General features: G+C 36.4%; 1 protein-coding gene across 2 annotated transcripts in view; it reads left to right on the top strand.

The window, feature by feature from the left end:
• Window positions 1–743: 743 nt before the first annotated feature.
• The window catches only part of JAK2 (Janus kinase 2), a 93,781-nt gene continuing 76,320 nt past the window's right edge, over window positions 744–18,204 (top strand). The window contains exons 1-3 of one of the 2 annotated variants that reach the window (XM_065908177.1): window positions 789–850; window positions 3,677–3,765; window positions 7,169–7,419. In XM_065908177.1, coding sequence (XP_065764249.1) covers window positions 7,194–7,419 — 226 coding nt within the window. In that variant the 5' untranslated portion in view covers window positions 789–850; window positions 3,677–3,765; window positions 7,169–7,193. Of the gene's footprint in view, window positions 851–3,676; window positions 3,766–7,168; window positions 7,420–18,204 lie in introns of both variants that reach the window. The other variant, XM_065908178.1, reaches the window with a different exon arrangement.

Raw genomic sequence — 18,204 nt, 5'->3', positions numbered from 1 at the left:
CCCCTAGATGTTTCATTTATATTAGTTTAAAAAGTCAGATCACACAGAAGCATTAATAATGTAGGACAATCCAGTTACAGTGGAAAACTCTGTGCTTCCAACTTTAACCCTTTTCTCCAGCGGGAGACAGTTTTAACTGTTAACTTCTGGTAGTTCAGTCTCTGTTTTACCTATACCACCATGTTCCTCCTCTTCTCTTCAGATTACAGGTGTCACTATTTTAGTTCTTATATTGGCTGTCATTGTAACCTATGGTAATATATTTGTAACTTTATTTCTCCTTCCAGCAGCCATTGGCATTATTTGTTGATTTCTCAGTTTCTAAGGTTAGTGCTTCTGTCCCAAGCTTTGCTTTAGCTTCCCTGCCTGCTTTCACCTCTCAGCCTCTGGTATTTTATGTTCAGACTAACATTTATGTTCTGTTCAGTACCCATAGTTAACACAACAATGTTTATGTTATACTGAGGATTGTTTATTATAGAGCCTGGGAATATGCTATAATTCCATCTCCTTTCTTATAAAGTTTTCTCCCACTAGAATTGCCTTTTTTTTCCCTTCACTGTTTTCCTTTATCATGTCCACTCTGGGTGTTTTGTTTTGTTTTGAACTAATCATAGCAAGCCCAGTCTAACACTCACTCTTTTCTGAAATTTTCCTTCTAGAGCTCCTCTGCTCGTATCTGCTCTGAGTGTGCCTCAGGCCTGACGTTGAACTTTCTTTAACTTTACTTTGTTACTTTCCAGGTTTAGGTCTATTTTTCTGGACCTGATATCATCCTCTTTTTGGATTTACTCTTCTGGTGTGGTGTCTTACATCTTAAGAAAATAACTTCTTCAATGTTACTTTTGAGGTAAACTTTGCATTTTTGAATGTTTGGGAACGCCTATATTCTTTTGGGTAATAGTCCTGAGTTGAAAACCATGCTTGAGATTAGAGAACTCAAAATAATGAAACCAAATGAAAAGAAAAAGCCATCCTTAACCCTTCGGATTCTTTCCCTATAGGTGGTCTTTACTTCTTAATTACCAAATTCAGCAGATTTTTTTTCCTTCTGTTTCTTATTTTACTTCTTCATGATGTTTGATAATTCTTCTCATAGATAATTCTTCTCTTCTGTTTTTTCCCTAAAGGAAACCGTATTTTTATTAAAATATACACACTAATCAATTTTTATACAGTTAATTCTAGTTTTCTTCTCTTTCTGGTCATTTATTTTCAAGATCTTTGCGACATTCTCCTTTATGCCCTCCATCCATGATGTTTCTGAATAGCACTTAAATGTTGTGACCTCAAGGATTTGATCTATTATCTTCTCTTCCTACCTCATACCTTATATCTGGACGTCATATATGTCTATGGCTATAGCTACCTTTATGTGTACTGACTATGAAATCTGTCACAAAAGCACATTATGTTCCCCTTAGCCTGCATAAATCTAGCTGCCTTTAGAATGTCTCAGTATGTATATATCATAGGTAACTCAGTTCATTTTATGCCAAATTGAATTAATCATTCTTCCCAAACTATCCTTGTATTCCATATATTCTATTCTGTGAATTATAATACTGGATACCCAACCTCTCAAACCCCAAATTAAGAAATCATTCTTAAGTACTCATGTATCAAGCCAGTTACTACAAATATTCCTTTTAATTATCTTATAGGTGCTTCTGACTGTAAATATCTAAAATTCATTTCTTCTTTCTTACTCTTTTTATCTATCTTGGTGCTTTGTATATACCTAGTCACTCAGCTCAGATTGAGGAAGGATTCCTCCCTTTCCCTTATGCACATTTGGTGGTTGAGCTAGGTTTATGCATAGCCCAGTCATTTCACTGTATGTATTCTGTTAAATGTTTTGAAACAATATATGTATTGTTTCATATCTGAGAACTTTTTAGACCAATAATTACTGAGAAGTAGATCCAAATTCTTATTCACTGATCATTTCTGTTGAAAACATGATGTTCCTATTACTATTTCTGACATTCCTGACAAGAAGTTCAGGCCGCACTGTCTTTGCCCTTGTGCAGTTTATGTTATGTAATTGTCTTGGCTGTCCCCACACTTGAATGTTTGCTTATTGTTTAGGGAGGTATTGCATTAGTCATAATTGATCAAATGTGAAGTGAAAAGTATGTTTGGATAGCCAAATATATGGTAGAAATGGACAAACTAGTAGAAATACGAAGAGATGAAGACAACAGAAGTTTACTTGTTTTGATGCTAAACATGTATCTGGGGTAATTGTTTTAACATTTCTATTTTTCCTAAAAATACATATATTTAAACAATTTTTATTGGTACATAATTCAAATGCCATATGATTCACTCCTAGCCATACAGTTTCATTTTAAATTAAAGAGGCAAAATGAGAATCTGTATGAGCATGAATAGTGAGAAGTTGTATTTAGATATTATTCCCAGCACCTTTAATAACTTTTGTACTTTTCTCAAACTATTCTCAATGAACTTTTTAGGTTCAGTAGTTGAGGGTACGGAGAAGGCAATGGCACCCCACTCCAGTACTCTTGCCTGGAAAATCCCATGGACGGAGGAGCCTGGTAGGCTGCAGGATATGGGGTCGCTAAGAGTCGGACACGACTGAGTGACTTCACTTTCACCTTTCACTTTCATGCATTGGAGAAGGAAATGGCAACTCCAGTGTTCTTGCCTGGAGAATCCCAGGGACGGGGAGCCTGGTGGGCTGCCGTCTATGGGGTATTGCAGAGTCGGACACAACTGAAGCAACTTAGCAGCAGCAGCAGCAGTTGAGGGTAAGGGATTATGGAGAAAATAACCTTTTGTCTTCTAGAATGGTCTTATGGACCAAGTACACAAGGGGAAGGAAAGGATTTTCTGTGTTACAGATTTTCTGATCGTAACATTTTGCTTACGAGTTTATGATTTTGAGCTAAGAAACTACATGAGATCCAACAGGCTTTCTATGCTGTGCCTCAGCAATTTCTTTTGCTTCTGTTTTTGCTTCTTTTGAAACTGCTAAAATCAGACCTCAGATTTGAAGCTGGCGAGAGAATGCCTTTTTGAACATATTTCTTTTAAAAATTAAGCATACTTTTCTGTGAAATCCTTTTGACTTAATCCTTTACAATCTTGTAGATAACGTATCTTCTTGACTTGGTTTGAATGCAAATAGCATTTATCGTAAATGCAAGATAGGAGAGCCCTGGAAGGGCAGAAATTCAAAGAAAAGATTAACTTATTTACTAAAATGTTTTAGATTGTAGGAAGAGTTGAAATCTGGAAAAGGACATCAGTTTTGATTTGACTTGGCTGCAGATAACTGGAATATAACAAATAATCTCTTTCGTGACTTCATGGACTGTAACCTGCCAGGCTTCTCTGTCCATGGAATTTCCCAGGCAGTAATACTAGAGTGGGTTGCCATTTCCTACTCCAGGGGATCTTCCTGACACAGGGATTGAGCCTGCATTGGCAGGAGGATTCTTTACCACTGAACCACCAGAGAAGCCTTGCAAATAGTATTGGATTTCTTGTTTCTCTCTGTTGGACTTAGTGACTCCCTGGTTGTCAAGAAACTAGTTACCTGCTATCTTTCTGTTCTTCCAAACTTTGCATTGATTTCCATCCTCATGGTTACCTTGTGGCTGCAAGAGAGTCATTGTATAGCTTCACTACTGTGTCTTCATTCCAGGTATCCTGAAGGAGGAAGTAGCGAGGAAAAAAACGTGCACTTTATAGCTAAATTACCAAGGAGTGGACTTGTTGGATCATGGTGTGAATGTATGTATAACTTTGTAAGAAAGTGCTGAACATTTTTGCAAAGTGTTTGTTCAATTTAACATTCCCACCAGCAATGAGAGTTCCAATTTCTCTACAGTTTGTTAAACATTTGGTATTAAATTTTCCATTTTAAAGGGTGTGTCAAGGTATCTTATGGTTTTAATTTGTGTTTCCCTAATGATTAGTGATATTCAGTAGTTATTCATAAGTGCTTTTGGACAATTTTGTATCAACTTTTGTTGTTGTTCAGTCACTAAGTCATGTCCGACTCCTTGAGACCCCATGGACTGCAGCATGCCAGGCTTCCCTGTCCTTCACTATCTCCTGGAGTTTGCTCAAACTCATGTCCATTGAGTCGGTGATGCCATTCAACCATCTAATTGTATGTCATACCCTTTTTCTCCTGCCCTCAGACTTTCCCAGCATCAGGGTCTTTTCCAGTGATTTGACTCTTCACATCACATGGCCAAACTGTTGGAGCTTCAGCATCAGTTCTTCCAAAGCATATTCAGGGTTGTTTTCCTTTAGGATTGACTGGTTTGATCTCCTTGCAGTCCAAGGGACTCTAAAGAGTCTTCTCCAGCACCAGAGTTCTATAGCATCAATTCTTCGACAGTCAGCCTTCTTTATAGTCCAACTCTCCCGTCCATACATGACTGGAAAAATTGTATCTTTGATGCTACAGACCTTTGTTGGCAAAGTGATGTCTCTGCTTTTTAATACACTGTCTAGGTTTGTCATAGCTTTTCTTCCAAGGAGCAAGTGTCTTTTAATTTCATGACTGCAGTCACTGTCTGCAGTGATTTTTTTTTAAGTGTGTTCAAATGTTGTCCCCCTCTTATTTTATTATTGAAAGATAAGTTTCTATTGTCATGAAGGTGTTCTCCATTTCTCTGAAATGTTTGTTCCAGAATAAGTTTATTCCTTATGCATATTGGTCAATTATCCATCTCAAATTAGTAGTTATGTATGGTATAAAGTTGAGGTCAAAGTCCTTTTCTGTTTTTTTTTTTCCACCTCCTATATGAATAACCAATTGACTGAGAAACATTTATTGAAAAAATAATCATTTCTTCTCCACTGAAATGTAGTGAGGCATTTTTTCTAATTAGGTGACCATATGAGGATTTTTTTTTTTTTTTTTTTGTATTCTGTTTCATTTGCCTATTTATTTGTAGTTATTCCAATACCAACCTGACTTAATTACTCTGACTTTATAATAAATCTTGGTGTCTGGTAGTATAAATTCTCCATTTTGCTCTTCAAGATTATCTTGGCTATTGTAAGTCCTTTTTGTTTTTCATAGAGATTTTAGCTTGTAAATTTCCATGGAGTAAGCTGCTAAAATTGTAATTGGGATTGTGTTGAATCTATAGGTCAATTTGGAGAAGAATCAGTATCTGGACAACATTGACTTTCCTATCATTGTCTATCAACATGTTCTGTTCTTGGCTTTTATTTTTTGTATTTGTCATAGAATGTCATTGATTAACAATGTTAGTTCCAGGTGTACCCCGCAGTGAATCAGACTTTTACAGATTGTACTCCATGGAAAATTGTTATAACCGTTATAATTCCCTGTGCTGTACAGTTATCCATGTTATTTTATACAGGATGGTGTGTATGTCTTAGGAACTAAAGAGCCTCTTGATGAGGGTGAAAGAGGAGAGTGAAAAAGCTGGCTTAAAACTCAGCATTCAAAAAATTAAGGTCATGGCATCTAGTCCCATCACTTCATGGCAAATAGAAGAAGAAAAACTGAAAGCAGTGCTACTATAAATGTAGGGGTGCTTGTAGCTTTTCAAATTAGTGTTGTTGGTTTTTCTGAATATGTACCCCGGAGTGGAATTGCTGGATTACATGGTTATTCTATTTTTAGTTTTTTGAGGAAACTGCACTTTTTTCCATAGAGACTGCACCAGTGTATATGCCCGCCACCATTGTAGTAGAGTTCTTTTTCCCTCCATCTTCTCTAGCATTTATTAATAGTAGACTTTGATGATGGTGATTTTGACAGGTGTGAGGTGATGCTTCATTGTTTTGATATGTATTTCTCTAATAATTAGTGATGTTGAGTATCTTTTCATGTTTCTATTAGCAATCTGTATGTCTTCTTTAGAAAAATATCTATTCAAATTTTCTGGTCTTTTTTTTTTTTCTTCTAACAATGTTTTCCTTTGTTTTTGTTACAGAGTTGCTACAGATATTTCAATAAATTTGTTCCTACATATTTGACTTTTTGATTCCTGTTATAAATTGTGTCAGTTTAGAATGTTCATTTTTTAATTGGTTCTGGCATATGGAATTGCAGTAGATTTTTACATATTGGTTTTGTATCTTGTGATCTTATAAGCTCACTTTAATAATTTTTAGATTATTTTAAATTTTCTATGTACACAGTCATATCATATGTGAATAATGATAGTTTTACCTTTTCCATTTTACCTTTTATTTCTTTTTTTTTTTGCCATATTGCACTCTCCAGGACCTGCACTACAATATTGATTAGAAGACATGATTTTAGACATGTATATTAAGTTTTTGAATTCGGGAAAAACAAGTTTGATATTTTGCCATTAAGTTATTAATTTTAGGTCTTTTGTAGTTAATCTTAACCACATGTTTGTTTTTAAACCTAGTTTGCTGAGTTTTTATCACGAACTGTTGTAGAATTTTAATTCGGTTTTGGCATTTAGTGAAATGATCATATGTTACTTTTCTCATTTATTCTAATAATGTAGTAAATTTTATTGATTGAATTTTGATTGTTCAGTTAACCTTGCATTTCTGGTATAAATAACTCAGTCAAGATTTTTTTTTGGCTGAACCACATGGCTTGTGATCTTAGTTCTCTGACCAGGAATCAAACCTGGGCTACAGGACTGACAGCAAATGCCAAGCCGTAACCACTGGACCACCAGGGAATTCCTAAACTCAGTCAAGATTTATTATTCTTTTAAAAATTACTGAATTCCATTTGCCAGGTTTTTTTTTTTTCTTCTTCAGTATTTATCTTATATCCTTTTGAGAGTTACTGTTGTAGAAAGATTATAAATTGCTGTTATAAATTGAAGTTTCACGTGATGGTTAACAGTAATAATGCATTTTCAGCTGAGGTATGTACAGTGGATTTTTTTTAAAGATATAATGCTATTGTATACTTCATAGAGTACAGTATAGTGTAAATATAACTTGTATATGTACTGGGAAACTAAAAAATTGGTGTGACTTTTTTATTGCACTGATCTAGAACAAAACCTTCAGTATCTCTGAGAAATGCGTGTGCATGATACTTACTCAATTAGTGGATTTGACAGAGTTGATGCTATCAGTAAAGACTTTTTATATATGAAGGATAACTTACCAGTATCACTTTGATTAGTAACTTTGGTTTCTCTTACAGGCAAATGTTCTGAAAACGACTGTGCATGGGAATGGCTTGCCTTACAATGACAGAAATGGAAGAAACCTCCACATCCCCTGTACATCAGAATGGTGATATTTCTGGAAATGCTAGTTCTGTGAAGCAAATAGATCCAGTCCTACAGGTCTATCTTTATCATTCCCTTGGGAAAGCTGAGGGGGATTATCTGAAGTTTCCAACTGGAGAGTATGTTGCTGAAGAGATTTGTGTTGCTGCTTCTAAAGCTTGTGGTAAGTATTAAAAAACAGTGTTTTTCTTCTTATTAATATATGCTTGGTTTATTATACTCTAACATAATGTACCTGTGTAATATATTTTTTATGCTTCTATGACTGACAAGTGTTTTCATATGCATATAAAATGAGAAAATTACTAAAGTAGAATATAAGGTAAATCCTGTGTTGAGCTAGTGGTATAGAATGAATGTGTTCCCCCCCAAATTCGTGTTGTGACCTGCTCCTCCAGTGTGATGACTTTGGAAGTGGGGCTTTCCAGATGAATCAGTCATGAGAGTGGACGCCTCATCAGTGGGACTAGTACCTCTATTAAAGAGATCGCTGAGAGTCCTTTGCCCCTCGTGCCATGTGTGGACATAGCAAGAAGATGAATAAGAAAATGAATCATCTATGAACCAGGAATTGGGTCCTTATTAGACACCACATCTGCTAGCACCTTGATTTTGTACTTCCCAACCTCTAGAAATGTGAGAAATATGTTTCTGTTTTTTATAAACCACTTCATCTATGGTAATTTTCTTATAGGATCCTGCATGAGCTAAAACAGCAATTGATACTGAGAAGTGGAAGGGCCGTAACAAATTCCTAAAACTGTAAAAGTGGCTTTGGGACTGGGTAATGGGTAATGGAAGAGTTTTGAGGTGCATGCTAGAAAAAGTCTACACTGTTGGAAACAGATCTTTAAAGGAGATTCTGGTGAGGACTTGGAAAGAAAGAAGCAGAGTTGTAAGAAAACAGTCTTCTTAGAGAACACCTGTGCAGTCCTGTGCAGAATATTGGTAGAATTTTGTTCCATGAAGACCATTCTAAGATCTCAGATGGAAGTAAGGACCATGTTATTGGAAACTGAAAGACAAGTGATCCTTGTTATGAAGTGTCAAAGAACTTGCCTGAGTTATGTTCCTGTTTCAGTTCTTTGTAGAATGTAGAACTTATGAGCAATAAAATTGGGTATTTACTTCAAGTCATTTCTAAGCGAAGGGTTGAAGGTGTGGCTTGAGTCCTCATAACTGATATGTTTGTGAAAATTAATGCTGTTGCTGAGCTCCTTGGCTGCCCTTGATGTGGTTCTGGCAGCCCCTAGTGTGGCAGTTATCCCTCAGCGGGGTGCAGGCAGCAAACATTGGTGGAATAAGCATCTCCACTAGTGGAGAATGCAAAGGCCCTGGAGGCATGTCTGACTCCACCTAGATTTCAAAGAAGGGAAGCATGGGGCAGGGCTGCCAGGAGTCTTTGGTGCCCAGCTTCTGCCCAGCGAAGCTGGAGGGGCAGGATTGTTGCCCTGGTGTGCGCTGCAGGCGGGATCTCTGCTTCAGTGGGTCTGGAAGGCAGAGTATCAAGTTAGAGGGTTATTCATCAGCCTTAAGGCCTAATGGAATTTGCCTTACTAGGTTTTAGATTTATTTGCGACTTGTCACTCATTTCTTCTTTTAGAATGGAAATATCTGTCCTATGCCTATTGGAATGGGAACATCTGTCCCATGCCTTTTCCACCATTATATTTTAGAAACACATAATTTGTTTGATTTCATAGGTTTACAGCTGGAGAACCTCAGGATGAATTGTACCTTGTTGTTGTTCAGTCGCTAGGTCATGTCTGGCTCTTTGCGACCCCATGGACTGTAGCACGTCAGTCTTGCCTATTCTTGCAGAGCATGCTCAAACTCATGTCCTTTGAGTCGGTGATGCCATCCAACCTCTGTCGTTCCCTTCTCCTCCTGCCTTCTATCTTTCTCAACATCAGGGTCTTTTCTAATGAGTTGGCTCTTCTCATCAGATGGCCAGAGTATTGGAGCTTCAGTGTCAGTCCTTTCAATGAATATTCAGGATTGATCTCCTTTGGGATTGACTGGTTTGATCTCTTTGCTGTCCAAGGGACTCTCGCGAGTCTTTTCCAGAACCACAATTCGAAAACATCAGTTCTTTGGCACTCAGCCTTCTTTATAGTCCAACTCTCACATCTGTACACGACTGCTGGAAGAACCATAGCTTTTACTATACAGAGCTTTGTTGGCAAAGGGACGTCTCTGCTTTTTAATATGATGTCTAGGTTTGTCATAGCTTATGACACCAAAGATGCTTTGGTGGAGATGCTTATTCCACCAGAGTTTGTGTCTCTTTTTTTCCAAAGAGCAAGCATGTTTTAATTTCATGGCTGGGGTCACCATTTGCAGTGATTTTGGAGCCCAAGAAAATAAAATCTATCACTGCTTTCACTTTTTCCTTTCTATTTGCCATGAGGCGATGGAACTGGATCCCATGATCTTTGGTCTTTGAATGTTGAGTTCTAAGCCAGCTTTTTTTCATTCTCTTCTTTCACTGTCATCAAGAGGCTGTTTAGCTCCTCCTCACTCTGCCATTAGAGTCGTAGTATCTGCATACTAAGGTTGTTAATATTACTTCCTGGCAGTCTTGATTCCAGCTTGTGGTCCATCCAGTGTGGCGTATCACATGATGTATTCAGCATAAAAGGTAAGGAAGCAGGGTGACAGTATACAGCCCTGTTGTACTCCTTTTCCGATTTTGAAGCAGTCTGTTGTTTCATGTCTGGTTGTAAATGTTGCTTCTTGACCTGCATACAGATTTCTTGGGAGGCAAGTAAGGTGGTCTGGTATGCCCATCTCTTAAAGAATTGTCCACAGTTTGTTGTGATCCACAATCAAAGGTGTTAGCATAGTCAGTGAAGCAGAAGTAGATATTTTTCTGGAACTTCCTTGCTTTCTCCATGATCCAACATATACTGGCAATTTGATCTCTGGCTCTTCTGCCTTTTCTAAACCCAGCTTGTGCATCTGGAAGTTCTCAGTTCACATACTGCTGAAGCCTTGTGTGAGTCTCATCCACATCTGATTTAAATGATATTTAGATGAGACTTTGAACTCAGACTTTGAGTTGATGCTGAAATGAGTTAATAAGACTTCTAGGACTATTGGGATGGAATGAATATATTTTGAATGTGAAAGGATATTATTTTTGGAGGGCCAGGAATAGAATGCTGTAGGTTTTGGGAGAAGTACACAAACATTCACATTCATATGTTGAAACATATTCTCCCAATGTGATTGTATTTGACGGTGTTACCAGGTCGTAAGGTTAAATATCACTTTACCCCAGTTGCTTTTCTACCCTTGTGTGGCTTAGTTATAGATAACTAAGTTATCTGTGTCTCTTCAAATTACGGATATTTGTGTCTCTTTTTTCAAGATGTAGTCAGTTATGTTATGGTGTGAAATATGTGTTCCTAAAAGACACTGTGTTCTGCAGAATTGTGCCGTAAAAACCACAGGGCTTATAGGAAAAATAGGGTTAAGGGTATGACAGTCTAAACTTGGTGATATTAAAAAAAAACTTAGTAAAAGAGCACATGCTAAGTGGAAAGAAAATATATAAATAGTGCAACATACTTGGCACTTTACCCTAAAAAAGTCATGAATTATTCTGATATCATATCTACAGCCTTGACAAGTTTTATGTTAAAGATATGAGATAATTATCTCTAGTGTAGAAACAGCAGCATTTAGACAAAAGAGGCCCATAGAGTTATCTTTCGGAATCCTCCCACCTCTCTTGAGCCCTTTACCAGTTAGACTTTCTTGACTACCTACTCACTTATCTGTTATCTTCAAATTTGTTTCCATTCCCATCCCCAAATGCCCTTTATTGAATGACCTTTTTGTTAGGTATAGCTTTGATAATAAAATAATTTATATTGTTATAAATAACAGTTTTAATATTGAGATATTTATATTTAATGAAGATTCTTGATCTGTTACAACTTCTAATGGTAAAAAAAAATGCTTAAAGGAAATGTATTTTTTAAAGTGACTTTTATTCTTTTCTCAGTTGAAATGAGAATATGAAGTTAATGTTACAGTTGTAGCCCATTCACCTCTTTCAGCTGGCTGAAATTTTTTCTCATTATTTACATAAAACACATAATTATTTTATATGTGTTACTCAGTTCTTACCATAGCACTAGGGTGTTTGTGTGTATTGATAAGCATCTGATAGCTTTAAAATTTTTTTAAACTTTATATTGGAATATAGTTGATTAACATTGTTGTGTTAGTTTCAGGTATATAGCAAAGTGATTCAGTTTGACATTTATATGTATCTATTCTTTTTCTAAGTATTTTGAACCATATTTTGAATAACCATTTAGGTTATTAAGCAGAGTCTTGAGTCTGAGTCTTGAGCAGAGTTCCCTGCAGTATACAGTAGGTCCTTGTTGGTTATCTATGTACATGTAAATCCCGGACTCTGATTCTATCCCTCTCCCCTACCCTTTCTCTTAGGTAACTCTTAAGTTCTCTGAGTCTCTTTCTGTTTTGTAAATAAATCTATTTGCATAATTTCTTTAGATTCCGCATATAAACAATATCATATGATACTTGTCTTTCTCTGACTTACTTAGTATGGTAATTTCTAGTTCTATCCATGTTGTTGCAAATGACATTGTTTCATTCTTTTTAATGGCTGAGTAATATTCTGGTATATATGTACTGCATCTTATTTATCCATTCCTGTGTCAATGGCCCTTTAGATTGCTTCCATGTCTTGGCTATTGTAAACAGTGCTGCAGTGAACACTGAAGTGCATGTATCCTTTCAAACTATCCAGTTTTTCTCTGGATAGCTATATGCTCAGGAATGGTATTGCTGGATTACATGGTAGCCCTACTTTAATTTTTTTAAGGACCCTCCATATGGTTCTCCATCGTGGCTGTACCAATTTACAGTCCCACCAACAGTGTAAGAGGGTTCTTTTTTCTCCACACTCTTTTCATCATTTTTTGTGTATAGATTTTTTGATGATGGCCATTCTGACTGGTGTGAGGTGATCTCTCATAGTTTTGATTTGTACTTCTCTAATAACTGGGAAAGATTGAGGGCAGGAGGAGAAGGGGACAACAGAGGATGAGATAGTTGGATGGCATCACCGACTCAATGGACATAAGTTTGAGTGAACTCCGGGAGTTGGTGATGGACAGGGAGGTCTGGTGTGCTGTGGCTTATGAGGTCACAAGGAGTCAGATACGACTGAGCGACTGAACTGAATAATTAGTGATGTTGAGTATTTTTCATGTGCCTCTTGGTCGTCTTTGGAGAAATGTCTGTTTAGGTTTCTGCCCATTTTTTAATTGTATTTTTTTGTTGTTGTTATGCATGAGGTATTTGTAGATTTTTGGAGACCAGTCCCTGTCCTTCAGATAGTTCATAAATATTTTCTTTCATTCTGTGAGTTGTCTTTCATTTTGTTTATGGTTTCCTTTGCTTCACAAAAGCTTTTGAGTTTAATTAGGTCCCATTTGCTTATTTTTATTTTTATAACCTTAAGAGCTGTGTTGAAAAGGATATTGCTGTGTTTCATGTCAGAGTGTTTTGCCTATGTTTTTCTCTTAGTTTTATAATATCTGGTCTTACACTTAGATCTTTAGTTCATTTTATTTTTGTGTATGGTGTTAAGGAATGTTCTATTTCATTTTTTTATATACAGGTGTCTAGTTTTCCCATCATTATGTATTGAAGAGACTGTCTTTTCTTCATTGTATAATCTTGCCTCCTTTATCATAGATAAATTGATTATAGATGCATGGGTTTATTTTTGGGCTTTCTATCCAGTTCCATTGACTTATCTTTCTGTTTTTGTGCCAGTGCCATACTGTTTTGATGATTGTAGCTTTAATCAGTAATCTGAGGTCAGGGAGTCTGATTCTTTAAACTCTATTTTTCCTTCACAGATTGCTTTGACTCTTTGGGGTCTTCTGTGTCTCCATACAAATTTTAAGATTTTTTATTCTAGTTCTAAAAAAATGCCTTGGTAATTTGATAGGGAATTGCATTGAGTCTGTGTTTTGCCTTGGGTAGTAGAGTCATTTTGACATTATTAATTGTTGCAATCCAAGAACATTGTGTATCTTTCCATTTGTGTCATTTTCAGTGTTTTTTTTCATCAGCTTCTTAATAGTTTTTGGAGTCCAGGTCTTTTGTCTCTTTAGATAAGTTTATTCTTAGGTATATATTCTTTCTGATGTGATGGTAAATGGCATTATTTCTTGAGTTTCTCTTTCTGAACTTTCATTATTATTGTATACAAATAGAATAGATTTCTGTGTATTAATTTTATATCCTGCAACTTTACCTAATTCTTTAATGAGCTCTAGTAATTTTGTAAATGGCAACCCACTCCAGTATTCGTGCCTGGAGAATCCCAGGGACAGAGGAGCCTGGTGGGCTGCTGTCTAGGGGGTCGCAGAGTCAGACACAACTGAAGCAACTTAGCAGCAGCAGCAGCAATAATTTTGTAGTAGTGTCTTAGGGGCTTTCTATGTATACTATCATGGCATCTGCAAATAGTGACAGTCTTACTTTTTCTTTTCCAATTTGGATTCCCTTTATTTCTTTTTCTTCTCTAATTGCTGTGCCTAGGACTTAAAAACTGTGTTGAATAAAAGTAGTGAGAGTGGACATCCTTGTCTTGTTCCTGATCTTCGAGGAAATGCTTTTAGCTTTTCAGTGTTCAGTATGATGTTAGCTGTTGGTTTGTCATATATGGCCTTTATTATGTTGAAGTATGTTCCCTCTGTCCCACCTTCTGGAGAGTTTTTGTTATGAATGCATGTTGAATTTTGTCAGAAGATTTTTCTGCATTTACTGAGATGACCATATGGGTTTTATTATTCAGTTTCTTGATGTGATGATTCATACTGATTGATCTGTGGATATTGAAAAATCCTTGCATCCATGGGATAAATCTCACTTGATCATGGTGTATGATCCTTTTAATGTATTGTTAGATTTGAACTGCTTGTATTTTGTTGAGGATTTTTGCATCTATGCACATCAGTGATATTAGCGAGTAATTTTCTTGTGATACTTGTTTTTTGTTGGTGTTGGGATGATTGTGGCCTCACAGAATGAGTGTGGGAGTGTGTTTTACTCTGTAGTTTTTGAAATAGTTTCAGAAGTAAAAGCATTAACTCTTTTCTAGGTGTTTGATAGATACACTTGTGAAGCCATCTGGTCCTGGACATTTGTTAGTTGGGAGTTTTAAAATCACAGTTTCAATTTCATTACTTGTGATTAGTCTATTCGTATTTTCTATTTTTTCCTGCCTCAGTTTTGGGAGTTGTACCTTTTTAAGGATTAGTCCATTTCTTTCAAATCATTCATTTTATTGGCATATAGTTGCTTGTAGCAGTCTCTTATGATTCTTTGTATTTCTGTAATATGTGTAGTAACTTCTCCTTTTTCATTTGTAATTTTATTGATTTGAGCCCTCCTTTTTCTTGATGAATTAGCTAGAGGTGTATCAGTTTTGTTTATCTTTTCAAGTAGCCTACTTTTAGTTTCATTAATCTTTTCTTTTTTTTCATTTCTATTTCATTTATTTCTCTAATCTTTATGATGTCTTTTCTTCTACTAACTTTGGATTTTGTTCTTTACTTGCTTTTGGTGTAAGATTAGCTCATTTATTTGAATTTTTTCTTGTTCCTTGAGGTAAGGTTATATTGCTATAAACTCCCATCTTAGAACTCCTTTGCAGCATCCCAAGGGTTTTGAATTATCATGCTTTTTGTTTTTCATTTGTCTTTGGGCATTTAAAAATTTGTCTTTGGACATTTAAAAATTTCCTCTTTGATTTATTCAGTGATTCATTGACTACTTAGTAGCATATTGTTTAACCTCCACACGTTTGCATTTTTTTTTTGTATTTTTGTTGGTTTTTTTTAACAGTTTTTCTTATAGTTGATTTCTAATCTGATAATGTTGTGGTTGGAAAAGATGCTTGATATGATTTTAATGTTGTTAAGTTTACTGAGGCTCTCTTTGTGGGCCAGTGTGTGATCAGTCCTGGGCCAGCGTGTGATCAGTCCTGGAGAGTGTTCCATGTGCAGTTGAGAAGAATATGTATTCTGTTGCTTTGGGGTGGAATACTCTATAAGTATCAGTTAAGTACATGTGCTTTAAGGTGTTAAGATATGTGTTTCCATATTGATTTTCTGTCTGGGTGATCTGTCCATTGACGAAAGTGAAGTGTTAAACTTCGCCCTTTTTATCTTTTGTTATTGTTGATTTCTCCTTGTATGGATGTTAGTAATTGTCTTATTTATTGAGGTCCTCCTATGTTGGGTACATATATATTTACAATTGTTTTGTCTTCTTTTTGGATTTATCTCTTAATAATCATGTAGTGTTCTTCTTTGTCTCCCGTGACAGTCTTTATTTTAAAATCTGTTTTGTCTGATATGAGTATTGCTACTTCAGTTTTCTTTTGATTTCCATTTGCATGGAGTACCTTCTTAATCCCCTCACTTTCAGTCTGTATTGTCTCTAAATCTGAAGTGGGTCTCTTGCAGACAGCATGTGTATGAGCCTATTTGTCCGTTCAGCCAGTCTGTGTCTTTTGTTTGGAGGATTTAATCTGTTAATGTTAAAGGTAATTATCGATATGTGTTTCTTATTGCCATTTCATTAATTGTTTTGGATTTATTTTTGTAGGTGTTTTTTCTTCTCCCCTTCTTTTGTTCTCTTGAGATTTGATGGCTAACTTTAGTGTTTTGTTTGGATTCTTTTTCTTTTATGTGTGTGTATCTATTGTAGATTTTTGGTTTGAGGTTACCATGAGGTTTTGTAATAGCAGTCTGTATATAAACAAGATTGTTTTAAGTTGCTGATCTTTTAATATCAAATGCATTTCCAATATCCTGCATTTGTGCTCTCCTCACAATTGCTGGTTTTGATATTATATTTGTGTGGATGATTTCCTGCCTTTACTGTATATTTGCCTTTACCAGTGAGCTTTTCCATTTGTAATTTTGTTGCTAGTTGTGGCCTTTCTTTTCTACTTTGAAAAGTTCCCTGATGATTTTTGCTGAAATGCACCTTGTAATCATAATAAGATCAATAAGAGCTGGTCCTGCCACAGCATTAGCTCTGGAAAGGGAAATGTCTGTGGAGGCTCACCTCAGTCCTGGGTGGGTCTTTAGGAACTTCTGGTTCCTAGCAACATTATTGATAGGCTGAAACTGACACACAAGTTAGTATGTTTGTCTCTCTTTTAAAGAGAGGAAATTAACCAAATGACTCTTTTTCTTTGACTTGATCTGAGAATTCCTTTTGGAGTTTTTGAGGTAGAGCTGTCAGGTCCTACTCTTTAATACTGACAATTCTGGCCAGTCCAGAGATAGTTCAGACATTCATTCAGCCAAGGCAATACCCTTGGTGCCGTCTAATAGTGAATCATACCCTGTGGGTATGAAGTAATGTCTTATGTTTGTTTTTTGTAAATACTTTATTGATACATAATTCAATATAATACATTTAAAGTCATATGTTTTACCCTTAAAAATGTACAGTTCAGTACTTTGTATTGTCCTCACAGAGTTGTCCAGCCATCACTACACTCGAGAAACCCCTGTGCTTATTGGATATCATTTCCCAACTCTCTTCTTCCCCAGTTTCTTAGACAACCATTAGTCTAGTTTCTGTCTCAGTAAATTTACCTTTTTGTCTCAATAAATTTGAATCATACAGTATTTGGTCTTTTGTTACTGACTTCTTAAGCTCATATAATGTTTAAAAGTTTCATTCATGTTGTATTACTTCAGTTCAGTTAGTTCAGTCGCTCAGTCGTGTCTGACTCTTTGCGACCCCATGGACTGCAGCACTCCAAGCCTCCCTGTCCATCCCTACTAGCTCCCGGAGTTTACTCAAACTCATGTCCATTGAGTCGGTGATGCTGGCCAACCATCTCATCCTTTGTCATCCCCTTCTTCTCCCGCCTTCAATCTTTCCCAGTATCAGGGTCTTTTCCAGTGAGTCAGTTCTTCATATCAGGTGGCCAAAGGATTGGAATTTCAGCTTCAGCATCAGTCCTTCCAATGAATGAATATTCAGGACTGATTTCCTTTAGGATGAACTGGTTTGATCTTGCTGTCCACAGGACTCTCAAGAGTCTTCTCCAACACCACAGTTCGAAAGAATCAATTCTTCGGTGCTCAGCTTTCTTTATAGTCCAACTCTCACGTCCATACATAACTACTGGAAAAATCATAGCTTTGACTAGATGGACCTTTGTTGGCAAAGTAATATCTCTGCTTTTTAATATGCTGTCTAGGTTGGTCATAACTTTTCTTCCAAGGAGCAAGTGTCTTAATTTCATGGCTGCAGTCACCATCTGTAGTGATTTTGGAGCCCCCCAAAATAAAGTTTGTCACTGTTTCCATTGTTTCCCTGTCTATTTGCCATGAAGTGATGGGACCGGATGCCACGATCTTTGTTTTCTGAAGGTTGACTTTTAAGCCAGCTTTTTCATTCTTCTCTATCACTTTCATCAAGAGGCTCTTTAGTTCTTCTTCACTTTCTGCCATCAGGGTGGTGTCATCTGCATATCTGAGGTTATTGATATTTCTCCCGGCAGTCTTGGTTCCAGCTTGTGCTTTATCCAGCCCAGCATTTTGCATGATGTGCTCTGCATATAACTTAAATAAGCAGGGTGACAATATACAGCCTTGACGTACTCCTTTTCCTATTTGGAACCAGTCTGTTATGCCATGTCCAGTTCTAACTGTTGCTTCCTGACCTGCATACAGATTGCTCAGGAGGCAGGTTAGGTGGTCTGGTATTCCCATCTCTTGAATAATTTTCCAGTTTATTGTGATCCACACAGTCAAAGGCTTTGGCATAGTCAGTAAAGCAGAAGTAGATCACTACTATTTGGCATAGTCAATAAAGCAGAAGTAGTATCACTTATCAGTACTTAATTCTTTCATGACTG

Source organism: Muntiacus reevesi, chromosome 17, assembly GCF_963930625.1.
Source record: "Muntiacus reevesi chromosome 17, mMunRee1.1, whole genome shotgun sequence".
NCBI classification, from domain to species: Eukaryota; Metazoa; Chordata; class Mammalia; order Artiodactyla; family Cervidae; genus Muntiacus; species Muntiacus reevesi.
This window is presented reverse-complemented; position numbering and strand designations above follow the sequence as displayed.